This window comes from Nyctibius grandis, chromosome 2 (genome assembly GCF_013368605.1).
Source record: "Nyctibius grandis isolate bNycGra1 chromosome 2, bNycGra1.pri, whole genome shotgun sequence".
Lineage (NCBI taxonomy): Eukaryota > Metazoa > Chordata > Aves > Nyctibiiformes > Nyctibiidae > Nyctibius > Nyctibius grandis.
This window is the reverse complement of record NC_090659.1, coordinates 104,173,436-104,194,836: the sequence shown is the minus strand read 5'-3', so window position 1 is coordinate 104,194,836 and position 21,401 is coordinate 104,173,436. Positions and strand designations below refer to the sequence as shown.

General features: G+C 39.8%; 1 protein-coding gene across 6 annotated transcripts in view; it reads right to left on the bottom strand.

The window, feature by feature from the left end:
• USP12 (ubiquitin specific peptidase 12) overlaps window positions 1–21,401 on the bottom strand; it is a 72,670-nt gene that overhangs the window by 25,813 nt on the left and 25,456 nt on the right. For 3 of the 6 annotated variants that reach the window (XM_068425038.1, XM_068425039.1, XM_068425034.1), the window contains exons 5-9: window positions 14,025–14,101; window positions 13,737–13,820; window positions 10,549–10,746; window positions 9,564–9,692; window positions 7,973–8,051 (exon numbers count right to left, since the gene is read on the bottom strand). In XM_068425038.1, coding sequence (XP_068281139.1) covers window positions 7,973–8,051; window positions 9,564–9,692; window positions 10,549–10,746; window positions 13,737–13,820; window positions 14,025–14,101 — 567 coding nt within the window. Of the gene's footprint in view, window positions 1–3,020; window positions 5,657–7,972; window positions 8,052–9,563; window positions 9,693–10,548; window positions 10,747–13,736; window positions 13,821–14,024; window positions 14,102–21,401 lie in introns of those variants that run through there. The other 3 variants (XM_068425037.1, XM_068425040.1, XM_068425035.1) reach the window with 3 other exon arrangements.

Below are 21,401 nucleotides of genomic sequence, written 5' to 3'. Positions count from 1 at the left end.
GTGCATCTTGTGTTATACCTGCCAATACTATGCAGATGTCAAAGGGCATGGCAGAATCACAGAATCACAGAATCAACCAGGTTGGAAGAGACCTCAGGGATCATCGAGTCCAACCGTTGCCCTGACACCACCCTGTCGACTAGACCATGGCACTAAGTGCCATGTCCAGTCTTTCCTTAAACACATCCAGAGAAGATCCAAAGTGGCATCAAATCCCTATGTGCTAACATCTGAATGCCACCTAAAGACAGGAAATCTGATTTATGGCAAACTTCCGAAAACACAGTTCAATTTAACCATTCATATACGTACCTGAAAACCTAAAAGTCACTATTTTCATGCAGTTAAAGGCTATGGATGTGGGCGCCACAACTACAAATATGGCAGTGTATGAATTGTTTGTAAAACAGTAAGTACATATATTCATTACAAACAGCAGTGTATACTCCAAGTGAAGAATGACTTGATACCAAATCATATTGGTATCAAATATACCAAATCATTTCTGCTGGGCAAACTCAAGTGGAAGAGGAGGGTGTACAGATCATGGAAGGAGGGGCTGGCCACTTGGGAGGAATATAAGTCTGTTGTCAGAGGATGTAGGGAGGCAACTAGGAAAGCTAAGGCCTCCTTGGAATTAAGCCTTGCAAGAGAGGTCAAGGACAACAGAAAGGGCTTCTTCAAATACATTGCAGGTAAAGCCAACACTAGAGGCAATGTAGGCCCACTGATGAATGAGGTGGGGGCCCTGGAGACAGAGGATAAAAAGAAGGCGGAGTTACTGAATGCCTTCTTTGCCTCTGTCTATACTGCTGGAGGCTGTCCTGAGGAGCCTTGGACCCCTGAGGCCCCAGAAGAAGTCAGGATAGAGGAGGAATCTGTCTTGGTAGATGAGGGCTGGGTCAGGGACCAATTAAGCAACCTGGACGTCCATAAATCCATGGGCCCTGATGGGATGCACCCGCGGGTGCTGAGGGAGCTGGTGGAAGTCATTGCTAGGCCACTCTCCATCATCTTTGCTAAGTCGTGGGCAACGGGAGAGGTGCCTGAGGACTGGAGGAAAGCGAATGTCACTCCAGTCTTCAAAAAGGGCAAGAAGGAGGACCTGGGTAACTATAGACCGGTCAGCCTCACCTCCATCCCCGGAAAGGTGATGGAACAACTTGTCCTTGGTGCTGTCTCTAGGCACATCAAGGATAGGGGGATCATTAGGGGCACTCAGCATGGCTTCACCAAGGGGAAGTCATGCTTAACCAACTTGATAGCCTTTTATGAGGACGTAACCCGGTGGATAGATGATGGTAAAGCTGTGGATGTGGTCTATCTCGATTTCAGTAAAGCGTTTGACACGGTCTCCCACAGCATCCTCGCAGCTAAACTGAGGAAGTGTGGTCTGGATGATCGGGTAGTGAGGTGGATTGTGAACTGGCTGAAGGAAAGAAGCCAGAGAGTGGTGGTCAATGGGACACAGTCCAGTTGGAGGTCTGTGTCTAGCGGAGTCCCGCAAGGGTCGGTACTGGGACCAGTTCTATTCAATATATTCATTAATGACTTGGATGAGGGATTAGAGTGCACTGTCAGCAAGTTCGCTGATGACACAAAACTGGGAGGAGTGGCTGGCACAACGGAAGGCTGTGCAGCCATTCAGAGAGATCTGGACAGGCTGGAGAGTTGGGCGGGGAGAAATTTAATGAAATATAACAAGGGCAAGTGTAGAGTCCTGCATCTGGGCAAGAACAACCCCATGTACCAGTACAAGTTGGGGACAGACCTGTTGGAGACCAGCGTAGGGGAAAGGGACCTGGGGGTCCTAGTGGACAGCAGGATGACCATGAGCCAGCAGTGTGCCCTTGTGGCCAAGAAGGCCAATGGCATCCTGGGGTGTATTAGAAGGGGTGTGGTTAGCAGGTCAAGAGAGGTTCTCCTCCCCCTCTACTCTGCCCTGGTGAGGCCGCATCTGGAATATTGTGTCCAGTTCTGGGCCCCTCAGTTCAAGAAGGACAGGGAACTGCTAGAGAGAGTCCAGCGCAGAGCCACGAAGATGATTAAGGGAGTGGAACATCTCCCTTATGAGGAGAGGCTGAGGGAGCTGGGTCTCTTTAGCTTAGAGAAGAGGAGACTGAGGGGTGACCTCATTAATGTTTAGAAATATGGAAAGGGCAAGTGTCATGAGGATGGAGCCAGCCTCTTCTCAGTGACATCCCTTGGCAGGACAAGGGGCAATGGGTGCAAGCTGGAACACAGGAGGTTCCACATAAATATGAGGAAAAACTACTTTACGGTGAGGGTGACCGAACACTGGAACAGGCTGCCCAGAGAGGTTGTGGAGTCTCCTTCTCTGGAGACATTCAAAACCCGCCTGGACGCGTTCCTGTGTGATATGGTCTAGGCAATCCTGCCCCGGCAGGGGGATTGGACTAGATGATCTTTCGAGGTCCCTTCCAATCCCTAACATTCTGTGATTCTGTGATTCTGTGATATTGTAACCAGCTGCATCGTTTTCTTCTGATGCTGGACTTCCGTTCTGTGGTCAGTCTCTCTCTTATGTTAGTGCTGTAAACACTCCTATTTTTCTTTCCTTCTGTTTTCCCTCCCACAAGGTGGCTATCCAAGAAATCCCATAGGTAACCCAGCTGCATATTTTATAGCAAGGTAGAGTTTTTTTTGAGAAAACAGAAGTCAAGAAATAACAGTATTTCAAAACACTCCCTTCTCCTCTACCTCAGAAACCAACAACTTACTTAAAAACTAATTCTAGAGGAGTATACCAAAATTATAGCTGCCACTGAACTATTTTAATAACAACACATCTAGAAAGATATATAATGCAGTGTATTTACACCTACTTCTCCCTCCATGGCTCAGGGCAGCCAGCTTAAATACAGGAAATTCCAGATACTTTTCAGGTTTGAAAACACTGAAAAGCACAAAAGGCAGCTGACCGACCGTTCAGGCTCCACAAAGGATACAGTACTTATCTTTAGAGAACATACTTTATTTAATAGAAGTTTTTTGCTCCAATATACAAAATAGGGGACTGTAGTCCCAATTAACACTTACATAGTTACACAGCAAATAATTTCCACCATTTACAACAACTGATGACTTTCCCACGCTCCCCACTGTATTACAGCCAAGAAAAAATCGTATAATGTTTCACATACCAACCAGTTCTATTTTGTTCTCCCTGCCTCTCTTCTTGTTTTTTTAAGTTGCAGTTTCTGATATCAGTTTAATTAAGAACTTACAATTATTTCAGCTGCACTAAAAGAAAAATGAAATATATAATTTGGAATACTATCTCAAAAACCCTATATAAAATAAAAGTCAGTATCTTATAAAAATACATTGCAGGAGTAAAACCAGTGATACAACAAAAATGTTTTAAATTTTGGTAGGGTATAAAATGTTTAGCAACTAGCCTCAGCTTTTAAGTACACCAAAAAAAAAAAGAAAAAAGAAAAAAAAAGACCAAACATTTTCAGTTAGCAAAAAGTAATGTGACAGTTCTTTTACAATACTGTACCTTTATCATGCAAAAGACTTCATCCTTCTAATGTGCACCATTATCCAACTGACTCACCCTTTAACCCTTTTCCCACTGCAAGCTGAAAAAAGGTTTTTAAATTATTTGAATCTTTTAAGAAAAATCCAATCATATTTTCTGCATCTCCAACAATATTTAAGCTTTACTTTACAATGCTGGTAGTTTAATCATGATACATAATTTTCTATAAAAGAATTCTAGCCAGACCAAGGCTTTAGAAACTGCATTTTACAAAAGCAATTTGTTACAGTGTGACAGTTGCTAAATAGCCCAATTTATTTAGTGACCCTGTTAAAGATTTGTTCAACTGAGTGAATAGGTGAAGTCATTTCCTGAGCTAAAAGATACAGGTAAGTAAATAGTCAGTTATAGCAGCAGACAGGAGACATTCTTTTTAAAAGTTGTAACAGTACCAATAAAATAACCTTAGAAAATTACAATAACGTAAAAATCACTAGCTGAAGAGGGAGTGACAAGGACATCCAAGACCTGATTGCCATAATCTGGAATGCACATCCCATGACTTTCCAGAAATTACATTCAGCTACTGTCAAACAACGTACTGGTAAGTGGAAGAATGTCAAATCACAATAGTTCACATTTCTTACAGATCAGGTGTTTTGTCAAGATTTAATTCTTAATGCTGTTTCATAAACCTAAAGCAAGGTAAACTGCTTAGCCTCAGAAATTTTCACCCTACAGGACTTAAGTAGGACTTTTAAAGGAATGTGGTATCTTCAGTCTCATGAAATTCCAAGTCTATTTCTTTTTATTACTCAGACATAATTTATACTTGTGACCTTGAGTGGTTTTTAAGAGAGTCACCCATGCCATTGGGAACAGAAGTGGATCCATTTTTAGGAGAGGGAATAATATACTGATAACAGCTTACTTTGGTCCAAATCATTCTAATTCACTTAGAGTATGAAACACTAACAAATTATTAAAGAACTATGAAGACCAGTATATCACCACTGCACCATCATTTTCTTATGATACGCATTCTTAAAAGTCTTCTATGTAATAGTTTGATCACTTTTTTTCACTCATTAATGGAAAGAGTATACTCTAATTTAACGAAATAAAGTACCTCACTTAGATACCAGTTCCTCCAGAAGGAAATCTCTCTTCTGTGTTATTAATTTTTTACAGACATTGTAGGCATTGTTTTTAGAATTTATATTGGCTCTTCTTTAACATTTAAACATAATTATTTTTAATTCAAATTAATATATAAAATTTCCAATACTTGTTAGAATAAAGGACAATACACAAGATCCTAAGTTACAATAATTTATAAATAAAAATAAACTATTACAAACCAAATCTTTCCCCATACGGAGATTAAAAGCCATAATCTTGACTGATTGTTCCCGATCATACATTATAAATAACGTAAGCTTCTTCAGAGAAGCAAAACATACTTGCCTCCCTGACACCAGTTTATATCTTCAGTTAAACTACTACCATCACGAAGGCAATTGTGTTGGGCCCAGATATATCTTCTTGCTTACATGCTAGCCCTCCCAACCTCATTCTTTTAAACTTAAGCACAGGAAACTAAGTTCACAAAGAGTCCTTTACCTTTTACACACAAAGTCTGTATAAAATACAGATTTCTAATGCTCCTATTGCACCAATCTGGCAGTGCAGTTAGAACCTGATTCAAATTCCACTGAAATCCATGAAAGGTTCTCCAGTGACCTTAATGGGCTTTGAATTAGGACTATAAAGATAGTATTACCTAACAGAAAGCTCCTGCAAGAGTGGCTGGTATCTCTCTTTTTGCTTAAGGGATGCAGTGAAGATGTATAGTCAGCATGATACCTGAGCAAATAAAATGAAAATGATACAAAGGTTTTAAGAATCCCAAACTCTTTGCTTAATTGTGTGCAAACTGTGCTACTGCCCCTGGAGCTCCCTGCTTTCCTTTTTTTCAGTGCTTGCTCCATTCCAAGATAGAGAAGATGTGAGGCATAAAAAATGCTCTTCACTACAGTTTGCTCCTCAATCCCGAGACTGATAGAAGAGGATGTAACCAGACTCAGAGTTCTTTGAGATGTCTGATGTCAACCCGTAGAATTCTTCAATAGCTTGTGCATCAATTTTCTGTATATAAAAACCCAAAAATTTAAAGTAAGAATATCTTGTGCAACATAAACATGTTATTAAGTTCCACTTTAAAAACTATTGTCAAACAAAAATAACTTTCACATAATTACATAAAGTAATAAAATCCAAATATTTTTTAAACTTGTTAGGTTTTGGTTTCCCCTCTGCCATCAACTGCACAGAGGGTAGCAGATATACACGTTTTATATATAAATTTTTAAGTATCAAGTGAACCTACTACGAGTGCAACCTTACATGCATTGCTTGTGTGAATTTCACACAGAAAAGTTTTAAAGACAACCATATCCCATTGAGACTTTAAATTCAATATGAAGAAAGTAAGCACAGACTATCATTTCTAAATCTAGGCAGTGTAAGCCAATCAAGTGCAGAGGAGAATAAGGAGAAGGCAGAGAATGAAGGCTAACTTTTTCTATGTTTTTCACATAGAATGTTTGCCTGTGATCCTGGTAGCTTGGAAAGCCTTCTATAACCAAGACGCTTGTGGGAAGATGCAGAACTTCTGCTAAGAAGACAAAAAGGGTTTGGTTTTCATTGTCATCATTTTCAGCTGCAAAAGAAACTGAAAGCAAGCTCTCTTGCCACATGTTAAATCAAGGGCAATGAGGCTATAAACAACAAAAAGGTGAAAAGAGAAATTTTCCTTCACTTAGGCAGATTTTATTTAATCTCATTCCCATTATTTGGAATAGAACCTCTCTCAGGAAGGAGTGAGCCATTCCAACTTGATCAACCATGAGCCTAAATGTCAATGAAATGTTTTAGATCTAAGAACAAAAAGATTCCTTCCTTCCTCTTTCGAAGGGCTAAGCGAAAAAAAATACGTTACTGCCAGGCATTACTGCTTTGGAACCGGAGAGATTGTCCCTGGTGTCTGTGAAATGATAGATCTATTACAGCTCGCTCTGTTTTCCCTGGAGGAAAGTGAGCTTTTGACCCTATCGAGACATTTCAATTTACTGTGTATCTTGGTAAGACCCAGAGGCAATCCTTTTACTTTCCCAATAGCTCTGTGTATTTCCACGTTTGTCACTTCCTGTGTGAAAAACTGTCCATAATGTGACACGAGAGAAGAACTCTTCAATACCCTTGACTCATCCTGTCAATGAACAATGTAAGTCCAATACCAGTCTCACTCATTTTTCTTCTTTTCAATTATGCAGTTCTTGTGTATTGTAGGGAAAATGTAAACTATTCATTTTACAGATTTAATTCACAGAATCACAGAATCAACTAGGTTGGAAAAGACCTCTGGGATCATCGAGTCCAACTTTTGACCTAACACCACTGTGTCTGTCAACTAGACCATGGCACTAAGTGCCACATCCAGTCTTTTCTTAAACACCTCCAGGGATGGTGACTCCACCACCTCCCTGGGTAGCCCATTCCAATGCCTAATAACCCTTTCTGTGAAGAAATTTTTCCTAATGTCTAACCTAATTAATTCAAATAAAGTCAGGAAAAGGACTTGGACAGCAGAATCATACTTCTCTTCATGCATAAGTGTAGACAAGGGGGAAAAAAGGAAGATGACAGAACAAGCAAAAAACCTGAGATGATATAAGGACACCAGCAGTTTCTGCTCTTTCTCTCAATAAAGAATAAAAGATAACTGATGAAACAGAAAGATGACAAAGTCAAAACTGGTGAAGGAAATTCTGCTGTTCCAAGAAATTAGTTTGAAACCTTTTTTTTTAAAATAATAAGAATTCCTGGAAGCATGGCTAATATTAGCAAGAATACCATCAGAGGCAAAAGGCTCCTGTTTCAGGGATTAAATTTTAAATTTTAGGGTGAAATCTCAAAAATCTGAAACTTCTTCCTATTTTGATATTTGTTATACCTTTGAAACAACACAGGATGCTTGATAAAACAAGACTACCAGACTGATCCATTCCATTAAATCATAAGCCTAGAAAATATGAACAAATGGGTTTGCTCCAAAAATCTTCCCTCAGAAAAGAATCGCAGTAAACCCAGTTTATCTGTATCTTCATTTGCCATGTCTTTTGGCCACAGGAACAGCTTATTAAACAAAGGTGAAAGACAGTGGCCGTAAACAAAGAAGCTTCTTTTAAGAAATATAAAAACCAAAATGCAATTCAAAGTATTGTACAGTCAAATTGTAAGGCACAACTCTGCACTCACAGTTATTGCTCATTTAGACTGATGTTGAACCCTCTTTTCATTAGCATACCAATCCTTTTACTTTAAGTAATGATATACATAAGGGGGGTGGTGCATGCGCTATGGTTGGTATGAGAAAAAAGTCCAGGGTTACACAAAGCTTACCTCAACAATATCATCATCAAAAAGCAACCAAAAATCATGACTCTTCACTATTGCAATATAATGTCCTCTGTTAGGGCCACTGTAAAATAAAATTAGAAAAGAACACAGACAATAACACACATGTATGTAAAAATGTATTTCATTATTTTTTTTCCCCTGTAGAAAAGCAATACTTAACAGTAATTAAAATGGCTACCAGTACAATTTCTGTTTGGGTGTTTCTTTTGTTTTTTTCCCCTCCACTCATATAATCTTCATAATGAGGTCTTATCTCTACGTTTAATATTGTGCTAAAAAAATAATTACAATTCCAAATGAGGTATAAGCAGCACAGCCACTGAAAATATAAATGAAATCTTAAAAAAAAAAAAGAGAGAGACAGAGAAGTGAAATCAAGAAAACATTCTGATGTTTCATAGGGACAGAAGAGATCCCAAACTATTTCTCATCTTCAGAAAGAAAAAGCTGTAGAGCTGCTGTTCATTTACAGTCTCAATCAGGAATCTCTTTATCTGGTCCACTGTAAACAAAAACTGAATTAAACTGACTGCTCAGAAGTCTCAAGAATCCTCACAGCAATGAGAAGGGCTCCCAATTAAATTAAAACTGTTACAATGCACAGCTCTTTAGTTTATGGCAGACAAGAGATTTTTCCACAGCTATGACAGAAAAAAAAAACCTTAAGAGTGTCCTATTTCTAATCAGATTTTAAGTAAAGAAATATTACACTTTCTGAAATAGCTGAACCTTACAACTGAAAGTGGACAACTAGTTAAAGCAGTTCTGGAACTGTCTTAACCACCTAAAAGCACTCACACAATTTTTATGTCTAGATCAGGAAGGGAAGGTTGCCATCTGTGCGGGACATGTCTGTGTATCAAATCACATAACCCAATGAAAACAGGGTTTGTCTCCTTCCATGGCTCTGAGAATGGACAAGTTTCCAAGACTGCAGCTTGAATGAAGGAGCAAGAAATGGTCTGAATTGGACAGAATGGTCAGAAATGGACAGGTTCTATTTTCCCTAAAATCCAGAACAAGAGTGTCCCAGAAGACTGTGGCACAAAGGCTTATTTTCCAAAACTGTCCTGGCCAACTTGAGATCTAGACATCTTATCTCTAGTCTAATCCTAGGTCTGTCTAGGGAGGAATGGGGTTGGGGGTGGAACAAAGGGCAGTAACTGGCAACTAGAGGGCAGGTCTGCTGTTTTGAGGGACTTCAAAAAGTTTGAAGAATGGGCTGGTAAGAACTTTGTGAAGTTTAACAAGTACAAACGAAAAGTCATGTGCCAGACTAACTCCATCCAACAGCACCAGCTGCAAACCAATTGGCTACATGGGCCCAAGAGGTCAAGAACATGAGCTGTTAGCCAGCAGCACACCATTTTGGTGACAGGGCTGAGTGTATGCAGGGCTATACTGTAAGAGTAGAGCCAGCAGCGAAGTGATAACCACCCTCCCCCTCTGCATTCTGAGACCCAGAACTGGATATGGGATTCCAGACATGACCTTCACAGTTTAAAAGGGAAAGAGTGATAAACTGGAGGAAGTCCAGTGGCAGGTCACTACATTTGTCAGAGGGCTACAGCACCAGATGGATGAAGACAGGCTGAGGGAGTTGGCTTTATTCAGCTTGGAGATGACTAAACGAGGAATCCAACTGCTGTCTGCCACCACCCAATCCAGAAGAGTCACAAAGAAATCAGAACCAGGCTCTTCTCTGAAATGCACAGCAAAAGGACAAAAGGCAGTGGTCACAAACTGCAGCAAGGGAAATTCTGAGTGGATATAGAGGAAAAAAAATCACTGTGAGGACACCGATGGACTGGAACAAACTGCCCAAAGAGGCAGTGAAATCAGCATTCCTAGTCATGACACTGAGCCCAATTCAACCTAATCTAATGTCAAAGTTAGCCTTGCTTTGAGCTTTAAGTAGTTGACCTTACAATGTAAATTATTCTATGATTCTAGGTGTTAAGTCATCATTTTCCACTTTGGGGCCTTTATCTACTCAATCAGCAGTTTGTGCACCAGCCCTGATTTTAAGACATGAAACCATAAGAATATTTGTTGAATATAGCAAAATCAAATACAAATTTAACAGTCATATTTTGAAAGCAAGGAAACAAAGTAATCAAAAAAATTCATAATTTATGGATATATTTCAGAAAATGTTGCTTAAGCCTTAAAAAAAAACCCACCCTAAAGGAAATCCTTTATAAAGGATTCTGTTCTATAATGCCTTCCTTCCTAAGAAACTTTTTTTAAAAAAATGATCTTTAAATGTTATTACAGTTATATGATACAACGTGTTTTGTGGGTTTTTTTAAACATAGTTAGGTTCATACAAAGATCCATCACGTGAAACACACTGTTATCACTTTCCAGAAAGAACTTTCATGGTAAGAAAGCCGTACGTTGTGTCGGGATTGGTAGCATCTCTCCACAATGCTTTCTTTCCTAAGAAACTTTTAAGAGGTCTTTAAATGCTACTAGAGTTATGTGATATTGGATTTTGTTTTTTAAACACAGTTAAACTTAAAGAAAAATCCCTTGTGTAAAATAAGAGTTATTACCTTCCACAATGAACTACCACAGCAACAAGGTCATACATTCTGTCAGGATTGGTGGCATCTCCTGAGGTGTTAAATAAACGAAGCTCTAAAGGAAAAACTACTCTATAAGAGAGTTTTGCGTATCGATGCAGCTGATCCATGTATTTAAATCTCTTCAAATGGAGAGCTAGAATCATAGGCAGCTTTTTTACTTTCATCCTGAAAAAAAACCCAAACCAACAGTTTTTCCAATATCCAGCCAAAACATTCAGTTGATATCAACAAACAGGAAACCTGTCTTACTGAAGTCTTTAAAAAATTTTGCAAGCATTAAAAGAAGCTCAAATAATTGGCTGTTTATCAAATAACAAACGTGTCCTGTGTTGCTAAACTAAAGGTGGATTTTAACCACTGAAAGAACTTCAAATGTATTTAAAATAATAAGCTATAATATATAATAATATAACAGCCATGATGAACCTACATAATAATTTAGACACAATGACTGCATAGCACAGAATTCATTTTTAAACATACCTCCCCATAGCTTTCCTGAGTTCCCCAAAGGAGAACCTAGATCCCACTTGGTATACCGTGGAGGTATTGCAACAAAGTTGTTCCAGAGATCCTGTTCCACTTGAATTTCTCAGTAAACTAGCCAAGTCAAACAGGCTTTTAAAATAAGGTTTGTTACACCACTTTGTTACATATGGATTACTCCAGATTTTCTATCAAGCCATTTATTTAACATTGCCATGTGATACAAATAGGCCACTGTTATTCACCTTACCTCATGCTACCCAAACAAGATAACGCCGTTGTCACGGTTTAAAGCTGGGCCGGCTATTAAACCTGCGGCAGATGCTCTCTCTTATCCCCCCCCCTCCCCCCAGAGGGAAAGGGAAAGGGAAAAGGGAGAGAGGCTTCCAGGTTGGAAAGTTAAAACAGTTTTAATAAACTATAATAATGAAAAAGAGTATAATAACAATAATAGAAATAATCAAATATATACAAATATATATACAAAACCAAGATTGAGCTCCCCTGAAGTCAGCCACGTCACCACCGGCACTGCAGGGCAGGCTCCGGGAAGGCCCGGGCTGGGCCTAGCGACGGTCGAGAGCTGGATTCAGGAATGCATGGATCGGGATCGGGGGCAGCAGGAAAACAGACGGAGTCCTCCTTGGACACCGGCCATAGCAGAAAGAGAGCGAGACCCTCGTGATCCCCCCCGCTTTATACTGAGAATGATGTGTATGGGATGGAATACCCTCATTGGTCAATTTTGGGTCACCTGCCCTGTCCGCTCCCCCCTGCAGCTGTGACCCCCCCTAGCACAATCATTTTGTACAAATGTTGCAGCATTATTTTATGGCAGTCAAAGCCAGAAAGTGATAATTGAGTTTTACTGAGGGCTCATTGGTCTCTTTCCCTAGTTTGAGGTATGGAGATCTCTCATCAGTGCCTACAAATCCTCATCTGCCAACCACAGCTGGCCTGGCAGCAAACAGACTTCCACTCTTTGGGCAATAAATTTGCCCATACTAACAGGGCAACCAAGCTAGAGTGCTCTGCTTCTTGGCACAGCTAATTACCTCAGATCAGCGCTGTGCTGGATGTGTCAAACCGCCTTCAGCCCCGAAAGGCAGCTCAAAAGTCTCAACAATACAGCCCAGGTTTCAGACATGTCTACTAAGACCATGTTTTCAGAATGTCAGGAAATACCTTCGTACAAGACAATCCTTCTTCAAAGGATAGGAGACTGGGGACAAAATCCTTGAAAATTCACCTTCCTTCCCTTTTTCTCATTAAACTTAGACTGATAGTAACCCGTAGGAAACCCCACTAGACCCAAATTTTCTCCATGGCCCACAAGGGAACTAGGAAATGAAAAACCTTGAGAAGAGCAGAAAGATGACAGAAGCGACTATTTTTAGGGAGAGTTACATTTTTATTATATTAGTGAGACAGGGATATAATTTCTGCTCTATTTCTTTTTTTCAAAATGAAAGTCCTCTTCTTATAATGCAACTGTGATAATAGCAGCTCTTTCACTGGTGAAGAAATTCAGTGCACCACCGTTGCTAGTTGAGTAAACGCTATCACAGATAAGCTCCATGTTATAGAGGTGGAAGAAAATTATGACTGTAGTGAAACTGAACTCAAGCCCCACATGAAAAGCAAAATCCAAACAACAAAAGCTGTGTTTTGCCAATATGGCAGTGCCTACAGTACAGGTTTATTTCAACACAGCTTTTAATGCCCAGGGATCACATTACCTCCCACACAGAAAAAGAGCTCAGGCAACAGAAAACAACAGGACAGACTTGGCTTCACAACCCTCTAATACACGTCAATTAGTAAGCTTAGGCAACGTGTGAAGGCAGACCTTGCAGATGAGATATGCCAAAAGCCATATGCTCAATCTATGGTAAACCAAATAACCAGAATCAGTGGTATAACGAGTAGAGCACGTCAGTGTTCCCTTCCCTCCAACCCATCCATGAGCAGCCAAATACTTTCTCAGATAATAAATACCACACAGTACACAAAATCAGAGGTTTTTCAAAGGGGTAAACAAGACTAGAAAAATTATTAGGCGGACAAGACTTGTTTTTAAACATAATGTATTTCAGGCTTCCACAGAGCTTGTGATGCTTTTCAGGAGCACTGTCAAGCAGAAGTTTACCACAACTAACTAAACACTTTTAAGAAACCAAAAACTCAGTCAACAAAAAGTTACAAACCTCATTCTGACTGAATCAGAAAAAAGTGCTATCAAACTGATTCTTACAGCAATTGGAAAAATGATTTTATCATCAAGACAAAACCAAGTTTAAAAAGTCACATGAAATCAGTGACTTTTTATCATTACCCATAATCTTTGATTAGTCACTGGCAGTTTGTTTTAACTTGTCTTTTTAACTTATTTTTGATCTTAGGATCACTCTTCTTCTCATTCATAAAATAAGTAATGATCAAAGGAGTCCCAAAATGCTTTATATGGATTATCACTACTCATGGAAGTAGGCTCACTGATTTCAAGCAAGAGGAATACAACCAAGTTACCGTTAAGTGGAAGAAGAGTAAGAAAAATTAAGGGAAAAAGAACAGTCTCCTACTGCCTCATACACACAACACAAGGAAATACAAGAGTATTCTCATGAAATGCATTGGGTTATTTTTTTGCCTCTGTGAGTCTGATATACCTTTTATGTGCTTCTTGCTTACTGCGACATTCTTCACAGTAATATTTGTATTCACTGCACAGAGTTTCTGTATTGCTGAAACCCCTGAACAAAAAAGAAAAAGAAAATCTATAGATACTAGTTTCTTATCTGAAATACACATATAAACACGTACAATATAAACATAATTTTATACTCTTAAGTCTACATAAGCTAAAATTTGCTAAGCTTGTGAGCTTTTAGTTCTACTTCCTGCTTTTTGGGTAACAGATATAAGAAAATTATGAAAATACAGATTTTTGCATCTACCTTAAACAATGAGTGATTGAAGTATTCTGCTCCACATCAACTGAAAGGTCTAAGAAGTCCTCATCTTTGCTGCTTATCTGCAGGAAAAAAGAATCAAGATATTATAGTTAAAACTAGTTATACTAATTTACCTCTGTTTTTCAGTACCATTTTCTATTGCCAGAATGCATCTTTGACCTTACAACAGTCTTTTAAAAATTGTTACAAGTAGCCTTTCTATTTCAGAGATTTGCTAAATCTCTGTCTCTGATTTTGTTCAGAAAGAATCATAGAATCATTTTAGTTGTAAAGGGCCTTTAAGATCATCAAGAGGAAGAAGAAAGTGTATATGTATCTGTGGGGGTATATAAAGTCAGTTGTGACATTCTGTGATTTCAGCTCAACAACATTAATGCCAAGTTCCTGCTACAACTCACTCTTTTCAAAAAGAATACAATCACTAGTATTATTCTGTTTAGTGCTCTCACCTCTGTTCTTCCTCTATGATTCCCTCCAACCGAAAGTTATGTATTTGCTTATGATAGTGTCCCTAATAAAGAGCACAAATATTTTGAATCCTCTTCCAGGCTAGATTCATACTCTTCAATGAGCAGCAAATCTGTTGGTAAATGAGAGCCTGGGACTTGGTCTGATAGAGACAGAATGGTGCGTAGCCATTTCTTACAAAAACGCAAGAATAACAATTAAAGTAAAAAAGAAAATCCTAGAAGAAAACAAATTCCATCACAAATCCTGAAAAATGGTGATGGATGAAATCCACAGCTGCCCTGAAAACCAACTATGTTATTAAAAGGTCTAGAAAATAGCAATCTGCAACCTTAACTTTTGTCCGCTAGTGTTTCCTCTCTGTATTCAGAAATACTCAATGCCACTGATGAGAATGTCCTCTGCCTTTTATGACTCCTAGGTACAACAGTAAATGCTTTTAGAAAAGATGCCTGGCTGCCATTTCTTGATTGAAAGTAGGAAATGTTAAACAGCTACAGGAGAACTAATGTAAGCTGATCTTTAAAACACACCAGGATCTATGTTCCCTTCTCAACTCAGAACAAAAATAAATTTGGAAAGTTGTTCTCTGATTATCAAGAGATGAAAAACACACAGTTCCTAGGGGCAGCATACATGGAGGATAAAAAGAAAAATACAGGTGGTCAAGACAACTGTTTTTGAGAATTAATACTATTGGGCAAATCCAAAAACTTATGAAATTAAGTTAAAAGCTTCTACTAATATCTGAGAGAGGACTGGGCAAGGATTCCTCCCACTCTTCTGTAGCTAATCTTTCCAAAAGTAAGCGTACATATACAAAAAATATGTTACTATGCCAGTATACATCACATCTACTACATCATTTAGATGCTGAAGTGTAATGTTTATACTTTTAAAGGGATAACAGAACATATATGGAAAACTTCCAAGATATTTTTAGGGTGGAAAAAAGAAAGCCATCTGGATCTTCAGTGTGCGCTGCACATTTCCTGTCTTCAGTGATGTACTGCGGTTCAGGTGTGTGGACGATTCTTCAAAATATCCCATTGCAAACCACTTTTGGAATTATCAAACTTGAGTTTGTAACACTAAGAACTCTGGTGGAAATCATCTTAGCCTGGGGATTAAGAATGGCTTAGAAAAAAAAAAATCAGTTCTAGAAAATACCCTGCTGCAACCTTCAGCTAGGACAGCTGGAATTAAGGAGTCATGTGATCAATGTTATTCAGACATGCAATTAGTTAATTCTTCCTCTCTTGGTCTAATCAAAGAAAATTCCATGAAACAATAAAGATTTCATAGGCAGATTTATCCCACGCAGAAGCTGTAAGGGTGGGGAGGAGATGGAGAACAGGAAAGGGACGTGTTGTGCTTGGTTAAAAAGATGAGTACTGAAACCAGAAGCTCACAAAAGGAATTATTCCATTCTTAGTGATAATACTGATAATACTGCCTTAAAGAACCTTTCTCAGGTTAACCAGTCCATTGTGCACTTAGCATCATGAGGAACAATTAAAGGTTTTACTGAAAGAATAGTCAAGTGGATTTTTTCCGTCTATGTTGATAATTTAGAAACTGCTATTCTTAATTTTTAAGATTTTTTGAACATGAGTATTCAAACAGTGCCTCTTCCCCCCCACATTAACTCATACATTTTTAATTTAAAAAAAAAGAAAAATGATAAAAAAGTCACCCTCCACCCTAACCACGCCCTCCCTCCTCTGTAGTGGTTCTGTTTCGAATAAACATCATTAAGTTCCTTAGACTGAAGTCGCCAATGCTATATATTTCAGTCATCTATAGAACGAAACAAAGATTGACATGGTCAGAAAACCTCACCACTTGCAGAATCAAGCCCTGATGTGTTCAAAAATCCATCTGAGTGCTCCTAATACAAGCACCCAAATAATAGTCAAGAATTTGGGTGTTGCAGTATTCTGGCTAAAGGGGATGGTATGTTGTTCCCACATCATGGACATAATCTACACTCAAACAGCTCAGCTGTACTCTGATGACTGATGCTGCACAGAACAGAAAACTCCGAAGGGTAACACTCATGGAAACTGTATTTCTTTCAGTTTGGAATTTCACTAGCAATGTGAATCAGCTCACTGAAAAAAAGCTTTCGCAACTGTAGGCTCCCATGTGTGCTAAGACAGAAACTATTTTTAAATGAAGCTGAAACAAAGGACATGATTTATCTTGGTTTTAAAAAAAAAAAAAGAGGAAAAAAAAGTAGGGCATAGTTGAGGCTTCTATAGTATTCCTGTAAGAGAGACTATTGAGATCTTCCTTATTGCCTTCTCTCAGTCCAAAGCAGAATTGAGCCAAAGAATTTTACACCTTGTAGAGTCATTTGAACACAAGAGCAAGATTATCAGCTGGAGAAAATATTATTGATATGTTTGGTGCTTTTAACCCAAGACAATTTCCTATTTTTCTCTGTAGAAGTACTGCCCACATTTAGCCATTTCAAACTGAATCTTAACGAAGTCAATTACATTATTTTCTGGTTTGCTGTTTTTCTTTCCTTAAATTGTGAGAGAAATCTGGAAAACCAACGAACTTCTAGGTCATTTTTATCAATTAGTCACAAAAAATTGTAATATTTACTTCATCATACTGCCTCTATCAAAGAAAGGGGAAAGCATGATAACAAGAAATCACATTAAAAGCATGTGAAGACAACTTACAATCTGTTTTGTAACTTATTTATTTTATAGTGTGGCTTGATCCACGACACAAATCTTTGTTAAAGAATCATATCTATGTTCCTTATATTCCACTGTCCATATTTAAACTGAGGATAAATCTTTAGTCAGTTCATTTTTTATCAATGAGCCCAGTGTGTACTGGAAAGAAGCTCTTTTCTATTATCAGAACAATTGAAATCAGAATAAAATCTTGCCATGTTGATTTTAGGAACTTTGAGTAGGTTTGGCCAGTTAGAAGATGATCATTCTCACTCAGAGCAAAGATATATTACGCTTTATATTTAAGCATGCATTAAATTCCAAATTTAAATTAAAAAATTTACTAAGGTTATTGTCTTATCATTAAGAAGCACTAATTCATCCTCTATTGCTGTGTAATCTTCTACATGAGCTATATGCAAGTGCTCCTGACATCTTAAGTTATATTTCTAAACACGGAAAGACTAAACGCCAACAGCTTCCAATAAACATTAAAACAATCATATTTGCTTACTATATTTGAAAATAAGACACTATTCACAGTAATATTACTTAAATGTGTTCTAAGTGCCCATTTTTAGGTCACTGTGTTTTAGTTAGACACAAGCTGATATACTGAATAGATAGAAGCCGATAAAATAGTTTCCAGATTACTAGGGCTTGGAAAACAAAGGCTCTAATATACTAAAACAAGTGTATTAGAACACTGAATTTAAAATTCAACTGGCCAAGGAGGCACAGTGGCAAACAGACATGGCATGTCCTGTTCAGCAATGGCTGACAGAAAAATAGAACTGAGCAATAATAGTAAAACTCTCAAAATTGTGACAGGGCTGATAACTACTAAAATATGCTGGTACAGAGCATATCAGCATTTTCAAATTGATTTAGGTGCAGTCCTTAATACAAACTCCTGACAGTGGTAATTCACTATGCCATAGTGAGGAAAGGCAATGATGTCAGTCATGTTAAGAGACTAAGCTAAATTCATGTTTCAAGAACAAAAAAAAAAAATCAGTTCCAGAACTAAAAGAAAAGCAATTGACAGTTGCCATGAAATAGTTATTAGGGAAGGGAAATCTACCAGAAAAGAAAATATGGTAGCTAGAAATCAGCACCTAAATTACTCAAAGGACCATGACCTACTGAAGTCTGCAGTTACATTACATATGACAGTAGGAAACTATTTTCTTTGAAATAACTGAGAGGTGGGTATTTCTAGAAGACAGAGAAAATTACACGTGAAATATACAGATTTAATCTGATTAATTCCTCCTTTCCAATGTCATGCTGAAATATATGCATTACGTAATTGAGTTAAGGAAAATAGGTATGAAGAGTCATATAAAAAATAGTCACGTAGCTTTTTATGATATCTAAGGCATAGATGATGACAGAATTACTGTAATTTTCAAATTGTGCTGCTTTTTCTCTTTCTCAAGCAGTTAAAATGCAATTATAAGTTTTTCTGAAATATGTGCTTTCTCTTATTGTAGAACTATTATTGAAGAAAATTTTAGTGTAGCTCACTCAAAGAAGAAGGTGGAGTTGCCCTTTATGTGAGAGAGCAACTGGAATGTATCAGGCTGAGCCTAGGGAAGGATGAAGAATGAGAGAGAGCCTATGGGTGAGAATTATGGGGCAGGCTAACACAGGTGACACTGTTGTGGGGGTTTACTGCAGGCCACCTGATCAGGAAGAGGAAGTAGATGCGGCCTTCTACAGACAGCTGGAAGTAGCCTCGCGATTGCAGGCCCTAGTTCTCATGGGGGACTTCAATCACCCCGATATCTGCTGGAAAGACAACACAGCTAGGCACCCACAGTCCAGGAGGTTCCTACAGAGCGTTGACGATACTTTTTGACACAGGTGGTGGAGAAAACAAGGTGCTAGAGGTGCTCTGCTAGACCTTTTGTTCACAAATAATGAAGGTCTGGTTGGAGATGTGAAAGTTGGGGGTAGCCTGGGTTGTAGCGACCACGAGATGGTGGAGTTCAGGATTCTGCGTGGAGGAAGCAGGGCAATAAGTAGGACCACAACCCTGGACTTCAGGAGAGCTGACTTTGGCCTCTTCAAGGACCTTCTTGGGGGTATCCCATGGGTTAGGGCTCTAGATGGCAGGGGTGTCCATGAGAGCTGGTCAATATTCAAACATCACTTCCTCCAAGCTCAAGATCGGTGCGTCCCTATGAGTAAGAAATCAAGCAAAGGGGGCAGGAGACCTGCAAAGAGCTTCTGACAAAACTGAAATGGAAGAAAGAAGTCTACGGAATGTGGAAAAAGGGACAGGCTACTTGGGAGGAATACAGGAAGGTTGTCAGAGTATGCAGGGAGGCGACAAGGAAGGCCAAGGCCCGCTTGGAATTCAATCTGGCAAGGGACATCAAAGACAACAAGAAGGGCTTCTTTAAGTACATCAGCAGCAAAAGGAAGACTAGGGAAAACATGGGCCCGCTGCTGAATGAGGAGGGTGCCCTGGTGACAGAGGATGCAGAGAAGTCGGAGTTACTGAATGCCTTCTTTGCCACAGTCTTTACTACTAAGGCCAGCCCTCGAGAATCCCAGACCCTGGAGGTACTAGAGAAAGTCTGGAGAAAGGAAGACTTTCCCTTGGTTGAGGAGGATCAAGTTAGAGATCATTTAGACAAACTGGATACCCACAAATCTATGGGCCCCGACGGGATGCACCCATGAGTGTTGAGGGAACTGGCAGATGTTATTGCCCAGCCACTCTCTATCATCTTTGAAAGGTCATGGAGAACAAGAGAGGTTCCTGAGGACTGGAGGAAGGCCAATGTCACTCCAGTCTTTAAAAAGGGCAAGAAGGAGGACCCAGGCAACTACAGGCTGGTCAGCTTCACCTCCATCCCTGGAAAGGTGATGGAGCAGCTCATTCTGGATGCCACCTCTAAGCATGTGGAGAAGGTCATCAGAAGTAGTCAACATGGATTCACCAAGGGGAAATCATGCTTGACCAATCTGATAGCCTTCTACGACGACATGACTGGCTGGGTTGATGAGGGGAGAGCAGTGGATGTTATCTACCTTGATTTCAGCAAGGCTTTTGACACTGTCTCCCATAACCTCCTCATGGGAAAGCTCAAGAAGTGTGGCTTAGATGAGTGCACAGTGAGGTGGATCGAGAACTGGCTGAACGACAGAGCCCAGAGGGTTGTGATCAGTGGTGCTCAGTCTAGTTGGATGCCTGTGGCTAGTGGTGTTCCCCAGGGGTCAGGACTGGGCCCGGTCCTGTTTAACTTATTCATCAGTGACCTGGATGAAGGAACAGAGTGTACACACTCAGCAAATTTGCTGATGACACAAAACTAGGAGGGGTGGCCGATACACCAGAAGGCTGTGCTGCCATTCAGCGAGACCTGGACAGGCTGGAGAGCTGGGCGGAGAGGAACCTCATGAAGTTCAACAAAGGCAAGTGTAGAGTCCTGCACCTTGGAAGGAATAACCCCATGCACCGGTACAGGTTGGGGGCTGATCTACTAGAGAGCAGCTCTGCAGAGAAGGACCTGGGTGTTCTGGTGGACAAGTCCACCATGAGCCAACAATGTGCCCTTGTGGCCAGGAAGGCCAATGGTATCCTGGGGTGCATTAGGAAGAGTGTGGTCAACAGGTCAAGGGAGGTTATCCTGCCCCTCTACATGGCCCGGGTGAGGCCACATCTGGAGTACTGTGTGCAGTTCTGGGCCCCCCAGTTCAAGAAAGATAAGGAATTACTAGAGAGAGTCCAGCGAAGGGCTACAAAGATGATCAAAGGACTGGAGCACCTCTCTTATGAGGAGAGGCTGAGAGAGCTGGGTCTGTTTAACCTGGAGAAGAGACGACTGAGAGGGGATCTTATCAATACCTTAGGGGTGGGTGTCAAGAGGAGGGGGCCAGACTCTTCTCAGTGGTGCCCAGTGACAAGACAAGGGGCAATGGGCACAAGCTGAAACATGGGAAGTTCCATCTGAATATGAGGAGGAACTTCTTTACTTTGAGGGTGGCAGAGCACTGGAACAGGCTGCCCAGGGAGGTTGTGGAGTCTCCTTCTCTGGAGATATTCAAAACCCGCCTGGATGCAACCCTGTGCAACATGCTCTAGGTGAACCTGCTTTGGCAGGGGGTTGGACTAGATTATCTCCAGAGGTCCCTTCCAACCCTTAACCATTCTGTGATTCTGTGAATTTTATTTCTCAGG